Source organism: Manis pentadactyla, chromosome 5, assembly GCF_030020395.1.
Source record: "Manis pentadactyla isolate mManPen7 chromosome 5, mManPen7.hap1, whole genome shotgun sequence".
In the NCBI taxonomy this organism is placed as follows: domain Eukaryota; kingdom Metazoa; phylum Chordata; class Mammalia; order Pholidota; family Manidae; genus Manis; species Manis pentadactyla.
The window spans coordinates 153,224,463-153,247,112 of record NC_080023.1 but is presented as its reverse complement, the minus strand read 5'-3'; the positions used below and the strand labels follow the sequence as shown (position 1 = coordinate 153,247,112).

General features: G+C 47.2%; 1 protein-coding gene across 3 annotated transcripts in view; it reads right to left on the bottom strand.

The window, feature by feature from the left end:
* The window catches only part of TM9SF4 (transmembrane 9 superfamily member 4), a 53,783-nt gene that overhangs the window by 6,238 nt on the left and 24,895 nt on the right, over window positions 1–22,650 (bottom strand). For all 3 annotated transcript variants that reach the window (XM_036924728.2, XM_057502880.1, XM_036924729.2), the window contains exons 3-15: window positions 18,556–18,655; window positions 13,696–13,864; window positions 13,465–13,594; window positions 12,174–12,297; window positions 10,767–10,885; window positions 10,554–10,665; window positions 9,139–9,209; window positions 7,367–7,499; window positions 6,224–6,305; window positions 6,052–6,127; window positions 3,256–3,339; window positions 1,432–1,607; window positions 862–925 (exon numbers count right to left, since the gene is read on the bottom strand). In XM_036924728.2, the coding sequence (XP_036780623.2) occupies window positions 862–925; window positions 1,432–1,607; window positions 3,256–3,339; window positions 6,052–6,127; window positions 6,224–6,305; window positions 7,367–7,499; window positions 9,139–9,209; window positions 10,554–10,665; window positions 10,767–10,885; window positions 12,174–12,297; window positions 13,465–13,594; window positions 13,696–13,864; window positions 18,556–18,655 (1,440 nt within the window). The remainder of the gene's footprint in view (window positions 1–861; window positions 926–1,431; window positions 1,608–3,255; window positions 3,340–6,051; window positions 6,128–6,223; window positions 6,306–7,366; window positions 7,500–9,138; window positions 9,210–10,553; window positions 10,666–10,766; window positions 10,886–12,173; window positions 12,298–13,464; window positions 13,595–13,695; window positions 13,865–18,555; window positions 18,656–22,650) is intronic.

The window sequence follows — 22,650 nt, the reverse complement described above, 5'->3', positions numbered from 1 at the left end:
TGTGATGCTACATGCTTCATGTGTTCCTCTACATGCAGGCCTATGAAAGCATGGCCCTTTGCTCAGGAAGCCAAAGGTCAGAGAGGCTGGTGAATGGCCCAGGGTCACACCAACAGAATAGAGGTATAGAGATGGCCTCCCTGGGACAGCAGCCAACCCATCCTCTGATCCTTTTCCTAGGCAGGTCTGGGTGGGTGAGTGGGTCTCAGCAGGGAGGGGCTGGACCACTTCAGAATAGTGGATGCTTGTCCAGCACTGTTAGTGTGCAAGGTATCCTGTGTGCTGGGCACCTAATTGGCTCAGCCAGAGACAGATGGCTCTGAAGTGCCCTTTTGCCAACTTTCACCTTGGCATGCCCAGGACAGGAGTAATCATCATCTTAAAAACAGCTACTATTTAACAAGCATTTCCTGAATGCCAAGCCCTATTTCTTTTATAGACATTATTGCATTCCAGCCTTACAATGATCCTGAGAATTAGGGTTCATTCTTCCCACTTTCCTTAGAGTAACAGGTACAGATGTGTAGGGTCCCAGAAAACAAAGCAGATCCAACAAGGATATTAAAATGGTGGTGACTGACTGCAGTATTACTGAATAGAAGAAGCAACTTCTATTCACTGAGCCCTTCCCACATATCATACCCCACTTACATAGCACATCTCATTTAACCTTCCAAGCCGTCCTAAGAGGCAGGACTATTACCCCATTTCAGGGTGAAGAATGGGGATTCCGAGAAGCTGAAAGGCCTGTCTGAAACCCCACAGGCAGTAAGAGAGCAGAATGTAAGGGGATGGGAAGGGAGCAGGCTAGCGTAAGGGAAGGCCATGTATGGGCGGCGGGGAGCAGGCAGCAGTACTCACACTGAAGATGAAGAAAAGCTCAATGAACATGGCACCAAAGGGCAGGATCCCAGCCATGAGAATGCTGTAGCAGAAAAGAGAGGGTTAGCACTGCTAGGACACCTAGGGCACCATAAGCCCCAGGCCCCCTCCCAAGCCAGCACAAAGGAGAATGTTTACATGGGTGTGGAGGCTCAAACTCTTTGGCATGCTTTTTTAACCTCTTGTGAGGTATGCAGGGCGGATATCATTCTCCCTATTTTACAGATGGGGAGACTGAGGTACAGAGAAGAGGGGTGAGTTGCCTGAGGTCCAAGGGTTGTTTTAACCTGTCTCACCACACTGTTTCATCCCTCCCCACCCCGTCCTGGTTCCTAGGCAGAACCCAAGTCTGGTTATAACTTGGTCCTCTTTATTTTGGAGCAAAGCTAAGCTTTCATGAAGTCTAGAACTGTCTAGAGCTGTGCAACACCAGCCACACACCCTTGTGGGGAGGGTTCCCACTTCATGTCCTCCTAAGGAGATGACTCAGGGCAGTGTGAGCCTTGCCCACTCCAGAACTCCCTGGCCTTGCCCCTGCTGGAGACTTACCCCACAAACCGGTTCATGTACCATCGTTGTTCGGGGATCTGCCGGGGAATCTGGTTGGTGCGCACAGGGTTGTCATATGGCTGCTTGCGGAAGCCAAAGTAGTAGCCCAGGTAGACAAGGGGCAGGGAGATCCCGAACCACATGCACAGCAGGGCCACCATGGTGGGGAAGGGCACCTGCAGGCACAGTGCTATGAACGCTCTCAGGCCTTGATGGCAGGCTGTGGTCTTTGCAGGGTAGGGGTGGGGAGATGGGGGCTTCTGGGGCCCAGGGAAGGAGAAGCACAGCAGGGCCACCGTGGTGAGGAAGGTCCTACGGACTCACCACCTACAGGGCTCCTGGCCGGAGCCTCTTGGGGATGACCCCAGCCCGAGGGAAAAGCAGAGGGCAGATGCAGGACTAGTGGGCTGTGAAGTGAAGAAGGAACCATGGCGTCCCAGAGAAGCTTGTCAGCAAGGGAGGAAGTGGGGAAAGAACAAGGAAGGAGGGCACTGAGTGCACGAAGGGGAGACGAAGAGGCCAGCATGAAAGGAAATTACACGGGCATGTGAAGTGATGAAAAAGGGAAAAAACAAAACTGCACAAATACTGTACTTCCAATGTTGTTAAAATAAAACACCACTACATACTACTAAGTGAAAAAAGCAAGTTATAAAACTCTATGTACAGAACTATTTTAATAAAGACACCCCAATGTTTACATGTGTATGTGCCTAGAGAGCCTAATGCCAAAGTGGTAACAGTACTTCCTCAGAAGGAAGACGGGGGATAAAGACTGATTTTTCATATTCTTCTTTATCCTTTTCTGTACAGTATTACATTTTTACCAGAATCACGCAAAATGGAGAAATGAATTAATGTATGTAAAATGTTTACAACAGTACCTACTCTGTAAGAAGCATTATATGTTTCCTATTATTTTTAAGATTTTAAAATCACATCATTTCATTTTAAATATATGTAAGAAATATTTTAAAATATATCTAAAAAAAGGTAAAAAGACTGCAGAAACATTCTAAAGATCTACATTAACTTCTCTGTACTTTCCAAAGTTCTTATAATGAGTGTTTAAAACGAGCAGTGGGTAACTGGGAGAGAAATGTTGAAAGAGGGAAGGAACACAGGTATAAAAAAGCAGAAGTGACAGGAAGAGCATGACTGCCTTTCCTGAGGGTGGCTTCATGGACTGGTGGAAAGAACCCAGGCCTCCAGCACCCAGGCTCAAAGCCTCAGCCGAGGGCCTTTAGCAAACAGGCTCCTGCAGGTAGAGGGGATGCTACCCATCTGCTGAAGCTGGGATGACACATGCCTGCCCCACTTCTACTGCAGCCAAGCCCACTGACTGCAACCCATCTCCCCACACCCAACTGAGTTCATGACCCTCTCAGTGAGTCCTGAGCAGCTGCTAGCAATGACCGGGGCTGGTAGGATTCCCACTCCGAGGACAACCTGCAGGGGCTGGTGCTGAGTGCCAAGGACAGTAGGAGGAAAGCCTTGTGTGGGATACTGACCTAATAAAGTCACACCAGGCAGCTCTCCCTTGGTTAAGACAAAGGGAGATTCCCCAGTTGGCGTCTGGATGGTGGAAATCTCCCTTTAGAGAAGTGAGCTTTGGTCAGCTGCCTGGAAGAACCCACAGGAAGGCCAGGGCCAGGGCATGGGCACATGGATGGGCAGGCCTGGGGAAATCCCAGCCAGACCTCAGCCCCCAGGGCCGAGAACAGAACTCTGGGGACTCAGAAAAGGGAACATGAACAGCAGGAAGTGACAGGCGGGAGCAGGACTAAGCATGGCTAATCCTCCCTTGCTGGGGAGGCCACTTACAGCCCCTGATGAATGCTTTCCCCAGATGAAGCAATTCAGTATGAAGCAGATGCCAAAAACCACGCCAGGATACAGCGTTGCTGTCTGGAAGCAAAAGACACCAGATTGGGGAGCTGCATGTAGGGAGGTGCCCCCTGTCACAGTGGGGCCCCCAGACTAAGGCTCTCAACTCTTCCTGTCCTTCAGGACCCAACTCACAGATCATTCCTTGACCCTCTAGACTAGACAAGCCTCCTGTTCTGTACTTTTAGATCCCAAACCACCCCTTCCTCACCCTCATCCCAGTTTGTGATTACGTACTGCTGTTACCCAGGCAATGTCTGCCTACCCCAGAGACTGCAAGCACTTTGGGAGGATTGTGTCCTGTTCATGGATGTACTCCCAGTTACTTAGATGATAGTAGCTGCTCAATAAACATTTACAGACCAGGATGAATGAATAAAACTTTTACAAAACATTTATGTCCAGGCCCCAGCCCAAAAATTCCAGAGAGGTGGTGATGCTTCAACTGAGACTTAGGAGTGGGGGTGCTGGCCTCTACATGCATCATCTCACCTAATCCTCACTACAGGCTTAGATGGGAAGGACTACTGTTGTTCTCTTTTAAAGAAGAGGACACTGAGGGCCCAGCAATGTTAATACATCCACTAACTTCACATAGTCAGTTAAGGGGGAAGTAGAGGTTCAAACCCAGGCAGTCTGACTCCAGAACCCATGCTCCTACAGTGTATTCTATCCAGTCAAAATCTCTTTGGCCTGGACCAAAGCACATGGAATCAAAGCCCCAGACTTACAGTGGAGACCCCTTCACTGCTGTAGCTGCCTGAGCATCCAGGAGGAACAACCACAGTGCCCGAGGCCCCCTGCAATCTGGTGCTCGTGCTCTGCTGCGAGTTTCACCTTAGTCCCAACACCCATAAAGCTGGTCACTGGTCCTGCATGTCCCTGTCCCTCAGCCTCTGTGTAGAGAGTTACCAACATCTCAGGGTATCTGTCTCCTGGGTGTAATGCTTTACCAAGGGCCTTCTGTGCATAGTTTCTTTCCACCCACACAACATCCCCCACTGGAGGGGTAGGGAAACTGAAGCTCAGAAGACTGTTCAAGGTTACCACCCAAGGAAAGAACAGACCCAGAACAGGGATCTAGAAGATTCTAGAACCTGAGCTCCCCTGCTGGCTGTTTCCGTCTGAATTTCCCTTCTTCAAGGCCCAGCTCAAATGTCATTTCTGCTCTTCCTGTGTGTTCCTGCTTTACCCTGCTGTGCACTAGGCAATTCATCCGCCAGCCTGGCTGAAATGTACAGACTGGGCAGTGTATTAGATACCAGGAGTAGGAATGGGAAAAAAGTTCCAGCAAGGAAGACGGGCCTATAAATGGAGAACAATATATGCAGCACTGCTTGTAGGCACGAGGCTCTGCCCAGTTCCTCTGGGGTGCCAAGAAGGACATGGAAGTCAGAGAGTGATGCCAGGTCTAAGACTGAGGTGACGAGAGTGGGCCTGGCAGGGGGCTGGTGGGAGAGAGCACTCACACCCTGCCCGGTATGGGCCATGGCAGATGCCTACTGTGGTGGGGGCTGGGGGGAGGCCGAGCGCCAGGGAGGCCTGGACACTCAAGGGTCCAAGCAAGAGGCCTAGACGCCTGAACCTGAGCAAGAGTCGTGGAGATGGAGACGGGAAGCAAGTCATGGACTATTTGGCAGGAAATCCCTTAACACTTGTCCTTTGAGAGGAGGTAGGGAACAAGGAGGGAGGAGGAAAGGAAGCTGCCCCGGTGTCTGGCTGGGGGCCTGATGACTGTGCCACCAGACGCAAGGAGCAAGTCTGGGAAAAACAGACTGGGTTTGGTGTGAGACCTGCTGAGGGAGATCCTGAGGGCATCTGGTGGGAGACCTCACCAGGGAAGAGTCTCTCCAGAGGTGGAGAGGGCTGGGTTTCATGCCTCTGTAGACTGCCACTGCTTTGCACACAGTGGATGAGTAAGATGCCCAATGCATCGAAGGTTCAGGAACCTTTCTATGATCCTTCCAGAACAGTCACCGTTGCAGCTCTTCTGTAGTGAGGGCTCCCTATGTGCCAGGGCTGACAGCCTGAGCGCCCCTGGGGCTTTTGGCAGCTGAGAATCATTTCAGAATCCTGGGACTACACGCCTCTGAGTCTGGCACCAGGGTTTCCCTGGTCTTCTAAGGGCCCCACTTGTTCTGAAGGACTCAGGGCTCCCTGGGAGGTGGGGTCCACTCCCAGGTGTCCTCGTTTCAATGCTGCCAAGAACTATCTTTATCACAAGAAGGACAGAGAAGGGCAGGAGCTGTTGTGACTGCAGAAGAATGGAGGCACTGAAGTCTGGGAAAGACGGTGACGGTGACATGGGGCCTGGGTCTTCTGCCCTGGCAGGCAATTCTCTTTATTGGGCAGAGTGTTATCCCAGCAGCCCTGCTGGTCAGTTTTTGACCTTAAACCTTCACAACTGAGCTTGATGCCTAAATCCTGTTATTCTAAATCTATTTCTTCTCTTGCTTGAGTCATTGGACAATGCAGCTCAAAAAAATCAATCACCTCATTTCAATCCCCTCTTTATGTGGAGCAGCAACTAAGGCCCTCAGAGGCCCCACTGCACCTGCAGGTAAGAGGCCAGCATTCCTGACTCTCAGCTGTGTGCCCTCCCACTCCATCATGCTGCTGCTCAGCCTCTGGCCTTAAAAGGCCCACCAGGGCCTGCCTGTGCTGCCCCTCAAGAGCTCAGGAGGAAGCTTCTCAGCTTCCCACCGACATGAGGAGGAAGTTTAGGGCACTTACACAAAAGGCTCCTTTCTTCCACCGATGGCCTTTTAGAGTGCGGTACAGGCGGCCAGCGGAAAATCCACCAAACACCCTGTGGGGAAAACAGTGGGAGCCGCACCACAAAGACTTGTGAGCTGGTGCCCAGGCACTCGTGCCAGCCCCCAGGCGCCTGCTCAGACACACCTACCCCATGAACATGAAGAGGAAGCAGGCCGTGGTCATGAGAGCGCCACGGCTGGAGGGTGACAGCATCCCAAGCATGGCCACGACTGTGGAGGAAGGAGGGCGAGAGAGTCAGTCAGGGGGTCTCATCACCAGGCCCCTGGGCCCTGTCCCAGGCTAGCTGGCAGGGCCCCGGCTGATAGGGCTAGATGAGGCTCCCTTCTCCCTTGGCCCTTCCAACAGCATAGCTCCTTACTTTCTGTAGGAGAAGACAAGGGTTCTTAGCTGGGAACCAGGGTTAGCTGGGGTCCAGAGGTGTGCAACAGCTGCCAGGCCTTGGCTGGTCACACCTTAACTGCAGCTTCCAGCCCACAGAGTGCCCGCCAACCAGCCAGGCACAGAGCTGGGAGCATTAGGAATACTAGCTCACTGAATCTGCCTTATCAACCCTGCGAAGTGGAGGTTAGTTTCCCCATTTCTCAGATGAGGAAGCTGAGGCTCACAGAGGTTAAGTAGCTTGTCCAAGGTCACAAAGTCTGGAAGCATGAGGTTGAGATACAAATTTAGGCAGATGAATTGCTAAGAAATTAGATCTTAAAAGTTCTCACGAGAGAAAAAAATTTCGAACTATGTGATGAATGTTAACTAAATAATAATGGTAATTATTTCACAATAAATACACATATTGAATTGTTATACTATATACTTTAAATTAATACATGTTATATATCAATTTTACAAAATGGTTAAAATGATAAAAAAAAATTTTAGGCAGATTGATTTCAGATCAGTCAATAACTACTACATATTAGTGTTTGGTTGTTTTCTGAGAAAGAACACCTGATCCCATCCTAATCCTGGTGCTAACTTGGGTAAGTCCCTTGTGACCTGATGGCTAACGGAGGCCAACCTCACAGCGCTGACGTGTGGCTCCACTGGCAGAGTGCACAGGGTAGGCCATCAGGGTGCTGGAAAGCACCAAGGAAGATTACATCACCAGGGCCTAGGGCTAAGAGGACCCAGCTCTCCGGCTGGGATGGATGGCTCTGTGGCCAAGAGATGCTCACATGCCCCCTTCTCTAGGGATGGAAGCCCACTCTTCTCTCGGACTCAGGTTCGTGCTGCTCTGGTGACAGGAACCCACACTCAGCCCCTTAGGCCCACTCACAGATGACGATGAGGATCATACAGAAAAGCTGAATGCCTGAGCCCAGCAGGGAGCTGAGGATCATAGGGTACTGGGGGGGCCTGAAGACATCGCCGTGCACCAGTTTCCACCCAGACTCCTCCATGGTGTCTTCCTGCAGCGAAGGACCAGAGAGTGAGGCTGCTTCCTGGGCTCCAGAGGAGGTAGCTCCTGTAGGGCCCACCCCCGCGGACCCATGCCCCTGACTAGGGCTGAGGGTTCCCCAGGTGTCGACCAGCTCCACTCTGATACAGGAGTGTGACATGGGAAAGTGCCTCCCAGGGAAGCGTCACACAGGAAAAGGGCGCACAAGCATGAGGCTTACAGCTGCATGAATGGAAAATCCCTACCCAGATTTTACAAACTTAATGCATGGAAAAATAACATAAACATCAACACACTAAAATGTTAACTGTGACAGCTCTGGGATGGTGAGATTTAGAAGCGATTTATTTATTTTTACTGATTATCATAGTAAGGTGTACTGATATGTAATAACAAAAGTAAAAAGATTTTTGGTAAATGGCATGACAGTCAAGTGATCAAAAAGTAATAAATGTTTACTGTAGAAAAAAATTTTCTATGATAAAAAAAATTTTTTTTAATCCAAAAAGACTGAACAAGATATAAAACTAATTAAGTAACCAAAGATTTTTTAAAATCCAGAAAGATACAGAAAATGATTTATAGTCCCATCACTTACTGATACCCACTCCTTGAATGTATTCCTTTAGTCCTTTATGTATGTATATGTGCACATATATAATTTTTAAACAATGAAACGGGGATCACACCGTATTTACTATGTACTTTGTTATTTTGAGCTCATTTGTATTTCCTCACACCAATACTCTTTGCAATTACTACTTTAATGTCTGTACAATTTTTCACTGTACAGCCGTACCATAATAAAATCAATCCATTATCAAGCTATATCCAGTTTTTAAAGTTATAAATAATGCAGCAATAAATATTTCTAGATCAGTCTGTGGTTTTGATACTTTCTTTGGAAAATTCTAGAATTACTGGGTCAAAGCAAGTTAACTATTTCACAGTTTGATATGTACTGCCAATTAATTACTTTTCAAAAAAACTTCCAACTTACACTTACATGGGTGGCATGGGAAGATGTTTATCTCATGTTAACCTTGCCAACAATAAGTACTAAATGAAAAAAAAAAATCTGTACTGATTTGAAAGTCCAAAACTATCTTATCACAATTGACTGCATTTTTGCGAGTTACCCCTGAGATAAAAACAGTTTTTCATGTGTTTACTAGCCATATATATTTCTTCATCTGTAAACTTTTTGTTCTTTATCACAATAGAGATTTTAGGTTTTTTAAAGATTTTATACCAATTTTTTTAACTATCACCTTTTCAAGTTTGTTGCAAATACTGTTTTGCCATTTCACTTTTCTCTTTTATATATTCTGACATGGAGAAGAGAACAGTTTAAAATTTTTAAATGTCAAATTCATTGGTTCCTTCTGTTATTTCTTCCATTGCTTTAATGCATAGAGATTAGAAAGCCTATTAACATTTTTTTTGCTTTTCAGTATTCCTAAGGCTTACTCTATGAATGATTCATACACACACACACACACACACACACACACACACACACACACACACACACAACACCACCACCCCACCACCACCCTCCCCGTCCTGCTGGTGTGGTAGGCCCAGAGCCCTACAGCTAGACCACCCTCCCTCTCCCAAGCCCATCCCTCCCCAGCCAAACCTCGTACAATGTCATCCTCTTTGTTATAGTTAGCGATGTCCTTCCGGAGGGTCCGAATGATAATCATGCTCAGGATGCCTGAAACAAATGTGTATGGAGGAAAAGTCATCAGCATTGACACTGAGCCTTCTGTGCTGCGTGCCCCACCGGGCTTGGTGTTTTGCTGAGTGCTGGCTGGCATGTATGGCTTCCTCCAGTGGGAACTGGCTATGCAGCCACCTCAGGTCCTTTCCTGGGCAGCTACCCTGCAAAAGGTGCACAGAGGGACACTTCCCTGGCAAGGGAAGGAAAGAGCTGCTGCGATGGGTGTGGGCAGCCATAGGACATCGCTTTTTATTCCAGGGAGACCAACACCCCAGCTGCTCCATGGCTTGTCCTACTAACTTCTCCAGCCTCACCTCCTCCCAGGCTTACCTCCCACTTGAGAAACTCCTGATCATCTGCTGCTTTGTTATCAGTTCACAGCCTCATCTCTCCTTACCTCCATGCCTTTACCCAGGCTAGTCCCTTTGTCCTGAAGGCCTGCCTCCACTCTGCCCTAATTCCTCTTCATGCTTCAGGACTCACCTGGGCATCTTCACCTTTCAACTAGTTTTCAAATAGTTCAGAGGCCCCCAACCTGTACTTCCACAGCACCCTGTTTACCTTTCCAGGCAGCACAGTGTACTGATTAAGACAAGGGGTTGTATGACTTTGAGCTAACTAACAATTTTAGGCTTAGTTCATGGCACTTCTAGGATCGATATGTTTGTATAGTGTTTGCACCGCAGCTGACCCCTCAGTAAATGTTTAGTGAGCAGTAGCCAGCACCATCTTTACTTCTCATATGATAAGGATACAGCAGTTCCATTCCTGCTCTCCCCACTACCCTCCCCCTGCTCACCACCCTCTCATGATCCGGCTTCTCACCAAGTTTGTCCCACCGCAGGGCTGTGGCCCTTGCTGGACCAGTCCCTCCCTGCGTCTCTGAGTGACGGCTCCACCTCATTCAGAGGTCTTCCTAAAGCAACCTTCACCCTTTCTCAAAAGCAGTGTTTATCCGCTTCAGAGCACTTACCACTATCTGGAACTCAACTATTTCTTTGCTTAAAGCTGTCTACTAGAATAGACTCTGTGAGGGCAGACAGGGGTGGGCTTGCTCAACACCACATTCCAACTTGTGGCACAGTGCCCACACAGAATGAGCAACGACACCTTGCTGAACGAATCGGTAAAGGGGGTGCATGAAGAGATGTAGCCATCTTCCCCCAAGGAGCTCTTCAGAGACTAAATCTTGTTCACCTTATATACCTGATGCCTTGCACAGAGCCCTGATGTCTGTTTCTGATTGATGCTTGGCTCCGAGAAAACCTTAGAAGTCCCTTAAGTGATGTGATGCCTCAGCCCTTCACCCCTCACCCTCCAACCCAAAAGGTCTCTTACCGGACAGGAAGAAGACCACCACAACTGAGTTAATGATAGAAAACCAGTGGATCTGCACATCACTCATGGTCAAGTAAGTGTCCCACCGAGAGGCCCATTTGATGTCACTCTCCTGGTGGGGGAAGGAAGCACTTAAGAGTCAGGCTCCTTTTAGAAAACTCCTGCCCAAACCAGAACCCTCCTCCCCTGCCATGGGTTCCAGCCTCTCCTCACCTCCCAGTGCACAGAGTAGGTGAAGTACAGCTGATTCTCCTTGGTGGGGTCGATCTCTTGGGGCGAGGAGCTGGTACCCTCAGGCAGGGTGCATGAACTCTTCTCATCTGCTTTGAGGTCTGAGAGAGACAGAGACTCAGTCTGTTCCCATGGGGGCCAAGGGCTGTTCTGGAGGTGCCCACAGAGGCTGCCTGGGGGTGGGGGACATGCTGCTGGGACACAGGATCTGAGTGGAGGCTAGGAGAACAGCCGGCAACATAGTTTAAAAATCATGCTCCCTGGAGCCCTGACTTTCTAGGGTTTAGGGGCTACAGAGAGGCATGTGCAGGGCAGAAGTCGAGTCCCTCATTTAATCCGTCTTCCTTCACTCAATTCAAACATTCATTCACTCAGTCAATTGGTCCCATTCAACACGAATAACACTGACTCCTTCTATCTTATGTTTACTCACTCACTCAGTCCCCAAAGTCCTGGCCATTAGTAATTCAATTGCTCAGATGCTTCTTCCTTCATTTTTTCATACTATTATCCATCCATTCACTCAACCAGCAAACATACAATAAGCACCTACTATGTGCCAGGTACTGTGGTGGAGAAAAAATAGTGAGAAAAGGAGACAAGAGTCTCTAACCTCAAAGAGCCAGTGGGGGAGCAAATGATGTCAAAATAGTCACATAACAAACATAATGCTGTGCTCATGACACTCAGAGGAGGAGAGGCAGTATAGTGCTCTGAAAGTATAGGATGTGCTTTATATGATACGTCTGTGTTGAAAACTAGATCCCACGGCTTAAAAAAAAAAGCCAGAAACTCACCACCACTGGAGACAAGGCCAGGCCTATTAAATCAAAGAGAGCCCTATGGTGACCAAGGGCTGAGAAGCGAGGTGCAGCTGAACCAAGTCCTATCACGCCCATGGTGCTAGTGATGGGCCCTCAAATTCCTACACAACCCCAGCACTTTAGTCCATGCCAATCACTCACACTGAGGAAGAAAAACACAGAAATGGATGCTTGGTAAGTTTGTCTGTATCACTTCCCTTTGCTCTTCAACCCAGGGTGAGCTGGCTGGTTCTTATGAGAGGTTCAGCCAAGCCCCAAATTACCATTTGGTCTCAGCCAACTGACCAACATCTCGGAGCTTCTGGTTCCTCATCTAACATCACCATACCCTTCCAGGGGTTGCCAGAAGGTGGTAAATTGGTAAGGTGCCAGGCCAGGACACAACAGATGCCAGCTCTCCCCTTGCCCTCCCACCTTCTCTAACAGGAATGCAGTGCCCTACCTTGTCTGGGCCCATAGGCCACACCAGGGCCTATCAGCTATTTGAGGAATTGAGTGTGAGATCCTGGGTGTGGGAGCCCAGGCCCATCCAGCCCTGCCCCTCTGGCCACACCTCCCCACTCACCCTCCAGCCTGATGCTCTGGGGAATCACCTCGAAGCGGACGACGCGATACGTGTGCTCCTGGTCCTCTTCCAGGTGCTCCCGATGGTAGTACAGGATGAATGAGAGGTGATTGTGCAGGTAGATCTAAAAGAGAGTGACAGAACAATAGCTAGGAACCAAGAAACAAACAGGAAGTCACGTGGGAGACCACCCCCGGTATTAGGTTCCTCCCCTTGTCCAGTAGGTCCAGCTGTCCCAACCTTCCCGAAAACACTGCTCTCACAGCACTCCCCTGCTCAGCAAAGCGACAGGGCTCTGTGGGCCAGGGCTCCCTGGGGCTCTCTAGTTAAGGCCCAGATCCCTCGCATTCAAGGGCCTGGCATTCAAGGCCTTCTATCATCCAACTGTCATCTTCTCAGACTCAGTAGTTCACCTGGTCTCCCAGAGTCCCTCCCTGTCCCATGAACAGTCCCCACACTAGCTCTGTTCATGGCATTCATTTCAACTCGAATGCCACCCCTAACTCCACTCAGCTCAAACCTACCTATTTTTCAAGACTCTCCCCCTTTGTGACAACCTAGATGCATGATGAGCTCCCTCTGAACTCCTCTGGCCTTGACCCTCATGGCACTGGCATGGTCAGTGAAAGGCAACTGGGACTTAAGATGCAGGGTCTTACACTGTCAGTTCTCTTCCCAATTAGGACAGGGGCTGTGCGTCAACAGAAACAGTTATGTCCTTTCCTCCGTAAGTGATATATGTGCAGTTTAGAACATCAAAATGTAAGAGTCATTGTTACAATCATTGCCATTATTAGAACTTTTCTCACAGGCTATGCTATAAAGCGCTCACACAGATTATCTGATTTACCCTGCAGAACAGCCCCAAAGGGTGCATGAGGCTATCACATACACCTTACAGAGAGGTGAAGGAGGTAGGCTCAAGGATGCTTAACAGCTAGTAAGTGGTGAAGGGAGGATTCAACACCCAGGGAGCCTACATGCTCTTGGCCACTACTTCTCCTACATACTGAGGAAATTCTAGGCTTTTTTTTCTTAATTCTACAAATGTGGAATCTGCCTCTTTAGGGACTGCCTTCCACCTCCTGTGTGGCATCTGCTAGAGCCTTGCCCAAAGCACTCGGACTTCTGACAGACCGTGTCCAGGGGCACCAGGAGAAGCTTGCCTAGGCCAGTCTCATCTTTTCTGTTCTAGGCCTAGAGCTAAGTATTTCCCTTCTCTGTGGCCCCAAGTGCTCTTGACTTGTGCAGGCAGCTTCCCCAGCTCTTTGAGCACACTCAGACACTCTACCTTGTTGACATCTGTGAAGCCAAGCCGGTAGCCATGTTCAAACTGCACATCTTTTTCCTTCTTCTTGTCATCGCCGTCACGGTTGGAGTAAAGCTCCAGCCGGGTAGCCACAGGTAGGTTGTCGGCAATGCTGGAAACCCAAGGCCCCACTCAGTCCCTCTGGACCACCTCTCCCATCACTGCCCTCCCCTACATGAACTCAAGGGTGGCAGGGAGCACAGGGCACCTTACAGGTGGACATAGTAGTCCTCTGTGATCCGCTCAGCTACGAGCCGACTCTGTTCCACGTTCAGGGTCAATGGCTTGTTGGACTGGCTGCAGAGAACCTCACATTTCTTTTCGCTGTTCATGAGAACCTGGAAAGGGGTGTTGACAATCCGGTCCCCTCTCAGCACCTCTCCTGCCATAAGAGAGACAGATGGAGCTCATAGCTTCAGCCCTGAGGCTGCTGAGGTCAGCAGAGCCATGGAGATGCAGGGCCGACTTACAGGGCCATCAGCAGTTCCCAGCTTGGCACTCAATGTTCTACCCCATCTGTTCATGTCAAGCCTGCCCACATAATTCCCACCTGTTGCCCTTGCCTCCCCCTTTGTGTTCTTGTACCACAAGACTCTTTAGAGCACATCGAACATGCCATGTTATTCCAGGCCTCTGGGCTTCATGTCATTTCCTTTGCCTGGAGTGGCATTCCCCGCCTCATGTTCCTGGGAAACTCCTTCCCTTTCTTCAAGCTCAGCTTCTATTTCACTCTGGGAAGCCCTTCCCAACCTTCTGAGGACTGAGCTCATCTCTCCCTCCTCTGATTTCCCTCTATACAGAGGCAGCAGCATTGTGCAGTGGACAGAGGTCCGCCTGCTACTGAACTCAGGCTCTGCCACTCACTAGCTTAGCAGTCTTGGTAAATTACTTAACCTCAATAAGCCTCAATCTTCTTATCTGTAAAATGGGAATAATAGTAGTACCTGTCTCACAGTTACAATGAGAAATAAAGTACCAGGCACAGAGAAGGCACGCAACTATTTTTATCATCAGCAACACCTCGGTACCTTTTCATATGTCAGTGGTGTGACTTTGGACAATGGGTTGATATATTAAGTTTCTGCCTCCCCTACTTGACTATGAACTCTTTAAGGGCAGACAATGTTTCCTGTTTATGTCTGTGTCTTTAGATACTAGTTCAGGCAGGGAGGGAAGGGGGTAAAATCCAGCAATGAAACTTTTAGCCAAAATGTGTCTTTACTCAATAAACTGGCACATCCCTTACTTGCCTACTGCCTAAGATAACCTACTGCCAGATGTTCTGCTAACAGGCACTGAGCAGTTAAGGGCTGTCAACTAAAACCAACAGCACTTTCATTCTGAGCTGCTGTAACAATCCTATTGGGATGATATGAACTGGGGCAAGCGGAAGGAGACCAACCAAAGCCAACAGGAGGGACTAATCCCGGCACCCACAGTTGGTCCAACACTTGTCTACTGGTGTGGCCCAGCTTGATGTGGCACTCCCTGTCTAGTCATTAGTTCATTCATTCACTCCAAACAGATACTGGGTATTGGTTATGTGCTGGGTCCTAAAGACATAGTGCTGAACAGACACTGAACATACTCATGGAGATTATAGTCTAGTGAGAAGACAGACTTTGATTAAATAATCAATATAGTGAGAATAGATCATTTAACAAGAGGGTTTACTCTACACCTGAGAGGCAACAGCTCTAGGAAAGCTCCTCCAAAGGAGTGATGCTTGAAATGAGCTCTAAAGGAAGAGAGGTATTAAGCAGGTCAAGAGATAAGGGAAGAATATACTGGACAGAAGGAACAGTATGTGTGAAGGCCCCTTAGGGATGGGAGAAGCATGGTCAACTTGAGACACCTGTGTGCAATGCAGACAGCAAGTGGGAGAGTGACTTGAGGTGAGCTGGAGAGCTGGGCTGGGGCTGGACCTTGGGAGCCTGGGCCTCAAGGCCACACTGGAAGTGTGATCATTATCTAGAGAGCAATGAAAGCCAATGACGGGTTTCTAACAGGAGTGGAGGAAGACATTAACTGATTCTGGCTGTTCTGTGAAGAAAACAGAGAGGATGCAAGGCAATGGCTAGGGATGACAGCAGCCAGTCATGCAAGTGAGCGATGACAGCAGGTGGACTAGAGGGTGTGCTGAGGGTGGGAACAAGCACATGGGTCAGGAGCTACTAAGGAGGTGAAATCTAGGGGACCTGGTGCTGACTGACACAAGGGAGGAGTGAGGAATAGTGCATACTAGGAAGGCTGAGGTTTCTACAAATGGTTCTAGGTGGGAAAACACGAAGAATAGCAAACTTAGACTTAAGGCATTTTTTTCACCTTGGATGTCAAGCAGGTAGTTAGATATCCAAATTTAAGGCTCAGAGGAGAGGTCAGGGCTGTAGCCAGAAGCTGTGAGTTGCCTTGGCAGGTATGGATGAGGACACCCAGGAGAGGGGAAGGGTGAAGAGGCACCCAGATGTAATCTTCCCCTCTTCCCTCCACTTTAGAAGCCTCGTCATGCATGTGAGTCTGAAAAACCCAGGGATGGGATGGCCAGTGAAGAGCCAGGACACCAGTAAGACATGTGCATGGTCCACTGCTAAAGTAACTCAGGCCATCCTCTGCCATTTTATAGATGACAACAGTGAACTAGACAGGGACAGTGACCTGCCCATGACCACATGAGGGGACTGTGGTGGTGCTAAATCCCTGGGCCGTTTCCTCTACACCGTACTCTGCGGCACACGTCTTATCAGATCAACAAGGAGCCCTTCCAACGTGAAGAGAGGAAGGACATACAGAGAGAGGAACAGGGCCACAGACTAAATACGGCAGGTATCACTTCTTGATATTTAGAAATTAAATTTAAACCAAGAAAGAGGACATATTGGTCTGGAACAGCTCATTTCTAATACAGAACTATTCCTCTTAACTTTCCAAAGGTGGGAGCAGAAAGCCAGCCAGGAAAAATCAGCAAGGGGCTATGAGTGTGGTCCTCCTAATAGAGTCTGATGTTGAGCTCCAGTACCTCCACAACAGAAATCCCAATACACACCATGATATGAATCCCATCAAAGTGACAATCATGAACAAGCCCTCAGACAGCCCAAAAGAACCTTTCTAGGGATAGCAGCCTGGATGACAGAAAAAGAATTCTGTCTTTAGAGTTTTAAAAAACCCTTGGGTTAATACCTGGATTTCTTTACCTACTAGCCACATGACCCGGAACAAGTCTTTCAAACCCTTGAAGCTGGTGTTCCCTCTACTATGAAATGGGACAGTCATATTTGGCTTTGCAGAATTACTGTAAGAATCAACTAAGAGAGTGTGCAGAAAATGATGCTTAGGGGTATGGACTCTGAAGCCAGAGTTCCAGGGTTCTGCCACATACTACGTGGGAAACCTGGGGCAAGTGACTTCACCTCCTTGTGCCTCAATTCCTTCACCTGTCGTATGGGGATAGTAAGAGCAGACACCACATAGCACTGATGTGAGAATTAACTAAGTTCAAGCACAGAAGTGCCTAGAACAATGCCCAGCTCATAAGAAGAGCCCATACATACTAATGGTGATGATGATGGTGCCAGTGCAGAGTACAAGGCTTGTATTCCAACAGGCCCTCAATCAAGGATGTTTGCTCCATGCAGGTATGACAGTAACATTTATCAAATACCTACTATGTATCAGACACTGGTCAGAAGTGGTGGAGAGAAAGGGGAACGTAAGACATGAATCCTCCCCCCAAAGAGCCCCAAGGCATGAAAGGAGGCCCCACACAAAACAGTATGCAATATAACATGGCAGGATAACTTTTGTACACAAGAGCTTCCATTTCTATGAGGTAGGAACATTCGTCAGTTTCATGCAAGATGTGGCAGAGGCTCAAAGAGGCTAAGGTCACCCAGTATCACATGGCGATGTGCCCAACTACTGAGCCTTGGGCTGCCAAGGAATCCACACCAGCTCACAGGGGAAAAGGGGAGCTGCTGTGAAGGCTTGGTGTCAGGAGGCCTGAGGGCCAAGTGGGTCAAAGCTTCCCAGGCAGAGGCAAGGTGGCCGGGCACAGTGTGGTGTGGAGAGGGAAAAAAGGGTCATAAGCAGCAGGCAGGAGAAGCAGTCCAGACAGTCAGCAGAAGTCAGTTTAAGCCCGGAGACCAATCTCTGTTCCACAGCACAAGGCAAGACTTAGGGACAGGTGGTGCTTGCTGCCTGCTTCTGGCTAAGCTGGACCCAAGGCCTGCCTCTAGCTGGTTCAGGACACCCAGTAACTGGCAGTAGATCCACTCATCAGGTAGGGGCTCTGGAAACACCTGAGCCATGGGTGGCCCTGACAGAGAAGGTAGTGTTTGCAGAGGTCCACTCAAGAATCAGTTCTCCCCGTTTTCCTTCCTAAGCTGTAACAGAAAAGGAAAGTCTCCATGAGGTCAGCGAGAGCATTTTTCCACATTTTTATCTCCAGGACTTAATCTTGAGATGGGCACAGAGTAAGCACTAATCATTGTGTTCTGGATAGAGGCCTCCAAATTACCTTCCCTTTAACCCTGAAATTCTACCAAATGGAGAATATCTCAATTAGAATAAGTGGTTACTATTTATGAAACACATATGCTAGACAGTGTGCACATGGGTGCTTCACATACTATCTGAGGGGAATCCTGTGTAACTTAGCAGGAATTATGGTGCTATCTCTGCTTCCTGAGGGCCAGACGTAATCACTCTTTTCATTAAAAGCAGAGGTTACAGAAACCAGAAGAGAAGGGATGTCCAGGAATCAAGGGAAAGCCAGTCTGAGCAGAAGCCAAGGGCTCCAACTCTGAAGCCAGACTATGTGGATTCCAAACTCAGTTTAGCCATTAATTAACAGTGTAACGACAGGCAAGTCACTTAACCTGCAAAATGGGAATACCAACAACTACCTCCCTAGGGCTGTTCTGAAGATTAAATAAGCTAATATGTGTGTAAACTAGGCAGAATGGCATCCAGCACACAGTAAGTGTTATGTAAGGGTTAAGTGCAATTATGACTGTGAAAAAATCTGGGTTCCCCTTCCGGACAGGCTGACAACAGTGTGAGAGAAGAACTTACCCAGGTTCTCTGCCTTGTAGGTTATTTTGCTAGGCTGGCAGAATGGCAGTGAGTAGTATTCATAAGGTAGTTGGGTTCGAGAGCTGGTGAGCTTCACGGCCTAGTGGGAGAAGAGAGGCCATTATTCCCTGACCCAGAAACCAAGATCGTTTCAGTTACCCTCCCTGACACCACACTCTAGTATACTTGGTAATATTATCTAATAAGCAAACTAACTGCAGCAGACACAGCTCTAAAAGCTGTATACTATACTGCCTACAGTTCTGAATTATTTCATCTTTCATTAGTTTAGACTACATTACAGATTTTGTTTAAAATCACAATTAAATTCAATATATACTGGGAGTCTTCAATATGCTGATATCCTTTTATCTTACAATTTCACTTCTGGACATCTTTCCTAAGGAAAGAATTCCAAATGAGAAAAAATCTTTAGGAATAAAGAGGTTCACTCCTTATTCATAACTAGAGTTCTCTTTGGTCTCCAGTTCCTGGAGCCTGTCAAGGTCTCTCCTGCCTCAGACTTTGAACCTGTGGCTCCTCTCTGCCTCCTCCTCCTATTTAGGTCTCAGTTGAAGTCTCCTCACTTGGAAATCCTTCCCTGATCATCTCCTCTGAGGCAATTCCCCATCTTCTCTATTTCAACACTTACAGTTTCCTTTGTAGCATTTCTGATAAATATAATTATTTTGTTTACATGTCATTTTTTAAAATCAGTCTCCCCCACTAGAATTTAAGAATTAAGCTCCATAAGGGCAAGGACCATGTGTGTCTCATTCACCTCTGTAATCCCAGTGCCTACAGAGTTAGGTACACAGTAGGTACTCATTAAATGTTTATTGAATGACTGAACAGAGGGGAAAAATGGAGTAACAAGCCCCCCACAATGGGAAACTGGTCAATAAACCATAATACTTTCATTCCATTAAATATTATGTAACCATTAAGAAGGAAGTGTAAAAAGACCATTAAGGACAATGTTTAGGAAATGATGCAAGCACACAGACTATAGGTCTGTAAATGGTAATAGCCAAAGACGATGCCCAAATCACTGATAAAATAGAACCAATCATGTTGCAAGAAATAAATTTTAATCTAAATGCAACTATAATTATCTTTGCTATTTAGTATTATCAACCATTCTTCATATCATCTTAAAGTGTAAATAATTTTTAGAATCTAGGCCTACAATCCTTATTTAAAACTCTTGCTTTAGAATTAGGGATTTTTGGATTCTAAAATGGTAATGTGGTGTAATAAACCATAGGTTTTGTAATATCCCAGCTGGGTCTGAAATGCAAAAATATTCATACTAGGAGGGATAAATAAACAAGTCAGGTCTTGCCTACTACTAGCTTAGAAATGGGTTCCAGAGCTTTTTAGATGTAGAATTGAGGGATAGAGGACTTCTATTAAGCATTTCATGAATTGCTGAGGCAAAATAGCCAAAACGTTATTGTCTAACAGCCTGTTATTTTGTATTTCTTAGCATTCTGTCTTTCAGGGCAATCAAAAAAGAATCCACATTGCAAAGATGGAGTCCCAACTTTATGCTCCCTCCTATCCTCTCCCTTCCCATCCAAGGTATCCACTCTCACATCCCTGGCTTGGCAGGCCTGGAAGCCAGAGCCAGCCTGTCTTCCCTACGATAAGCTTTGCTCTGGAGGGGACTTTTGACAGAGGCACTGGAGGAAGATGCTGGGTGGTTAAGAGATGGGACTTTCAACTACCCAATGTCTTCCTCACCATGTGACAGGCAGGTCTGTTCACTTCCCTGGGCCTCAGTTTCCTCATCTGTAAAATGCGCAGTACATCTATAAACATACAGTATCTGCCTCAGAGGGTTCTTGGGAATCATCCTGAGCTAAGCCATGCATAATGACTGATATTTAAATAACCCTCAATAAATGTTACAAGTTTGACTCCCAAGGAGGAGAGATACTCACAATGAAACACATGCAATGTTGCATATACTCATTACATAGTTCTAAATGCAGACACTTCTAATAGTCATTCCTGAGACATATTTATGCATCCTGCCTGGGTATGTACTAGAAGCTAGTGACACAGCAATGATTAAGACAGATAAGGTCCTAGCCTTTTTAGAACTTGATTCATGGCAGTTTTCATTTTTCCATAAATGTATTATTTATATTTTTAACTTCTGAAGTGGTTAACTTCCCTGGATAATCAGAAGCTGCTTGTATCTCCCAATATGTATGATATATAGCAATATGAAATTTTGCTGATACCTAAAATGTGGTGGCAAACAAAGGGGCATGTATACAATAGCACATCACATGGCTGGCCCTTTGTGACTTATCTTCTGCTTCTCCTTTTGAACACTGTGATGTTTGGGACAGGATAAAAACTTTATTTTTACACAATCTCACTGCTTTGTATTTACACAGACCAGAAAAGACATGGTTTACACATCAACATGGTAATAAAGCTAGAAATATACCTTTATTTTAGGAGAATTTATGTTTTCAAGACTTTATAAGTTTTGCCAGCTCTTTTTACAGAATCAGTAAGGATCTGAAGGATCTCAAAATTTTCAACTATGTGTTATTTTGCTTATGGGGGACCTATGTGGTAGTTAAGAAGCTGAGGATTTATAGAAGGGTAAGAATGCCAAGCACCCTACAGTGCAAACACTACACAGACAAAAGACTAAGAAAATACACCAAAGTATTAAGAATGGTTATATTTGGGTGACAGTAAAGGGAATCCTTTAGCTGGAAGTCCTTATGCAAAGTTATACCCCTTCCCTGGTAGTGGTCCGTATCCAATGACTGGCTCATGGAGAGATACAGAGAGCCAGTCCTCTCGCCTCAATCTGGAACAACTCTGAAGGACCAGCATTCCAGTTTCAGAGCTTCCCATGGGCATCTGTTGTGCCACACAGCTTAACATCAACCTCTGGGCAGTCCTGCTTTCCTCAGTCCATCCCAAGTGCTGACCCTGAGAGCCTACCTAAAAAATCTCCTGCACCAAATCTCCACCTGAGAGTTTTCCTGGGAAATGAGATCCAAGAAGATCCATCACCACCCCAAATCCTGCCTGAGGCTCTGAAATTGCCACCAAGAATCCATTGCTGTGGTGACATTAATCAAGGTGTCCAACTTGCCCCCTGCCCCTGAACAGTATTTTAAGTGACTCTTCCATGCCCTGCCACAGTTGACTGACCCCACAGGTGTGCATCTAGTCTGAAAAGGTGAGCTGGCCCAGTGGGAGAGCTTCTCTTTCAACTGATTTAGGGCACTGTTTTCCAAACCCTAATTATTCATGCACCAATTTGCCCTATCTATTTACCACTTATTCCACTATTTACTTGGCTCTGACTCACTTTTTAGGTAAATACACTTATTTAAGAAGCAAACATACTGCTATTAAAAATGACAGCCATGAAATCATGAGTTTAAGTACTACATATACTTTCTATTATGCATGAAAAAAAAATAGCTATTACAATAGAATGTTATTTGTCAACCATTTAAAATCACCTCCTATACCACCACTCAGTTGTGCAAGACATGATTTGGAAATACTGAACTGGAGAATCCAGCTGGTGGCAGGAGCTAAAATTGAAAAAAGAGGCCATAATAGGCTGTGTATGGACAATGTGAGTTATGCAGAGAAAGCTGGTAACGGAGAGGAGAATGGAGTAGATGAAGGAGGGAGGCAGAGAAGTCACAGAGGAAGAGGCAGGTTGAGAGAGACAAAGACACAGGAAGAGATGGAGACAGAGACACACACACACAAGAGATACAGACACATCTGAGAGTGAGAGTGAAAAGACAGACACAGAAAGAACCATGGTAAGAGAAAAAGAGAGACAGAAAGAACACACTCACACAGGCAAAGTTACAGAGAGCCAGAGGCAGAGGAAGAGACGAAGAGCAGACTTCCTGGCAATGTGGGGCTCCCCAGGGTACTCTACTTACAGCCTGCACAGCACACATGAACCTTCTTCCTCCCAGGCCCTGGCCCTAGTCTTTGTTTTCTGCAACCACAGGAGGGGCGTGACCAGCTCACCATGGTTCTCTAGCCAGGCTGCCTGGCACAGAGGCTCCCACAGTCCAGGAACACACT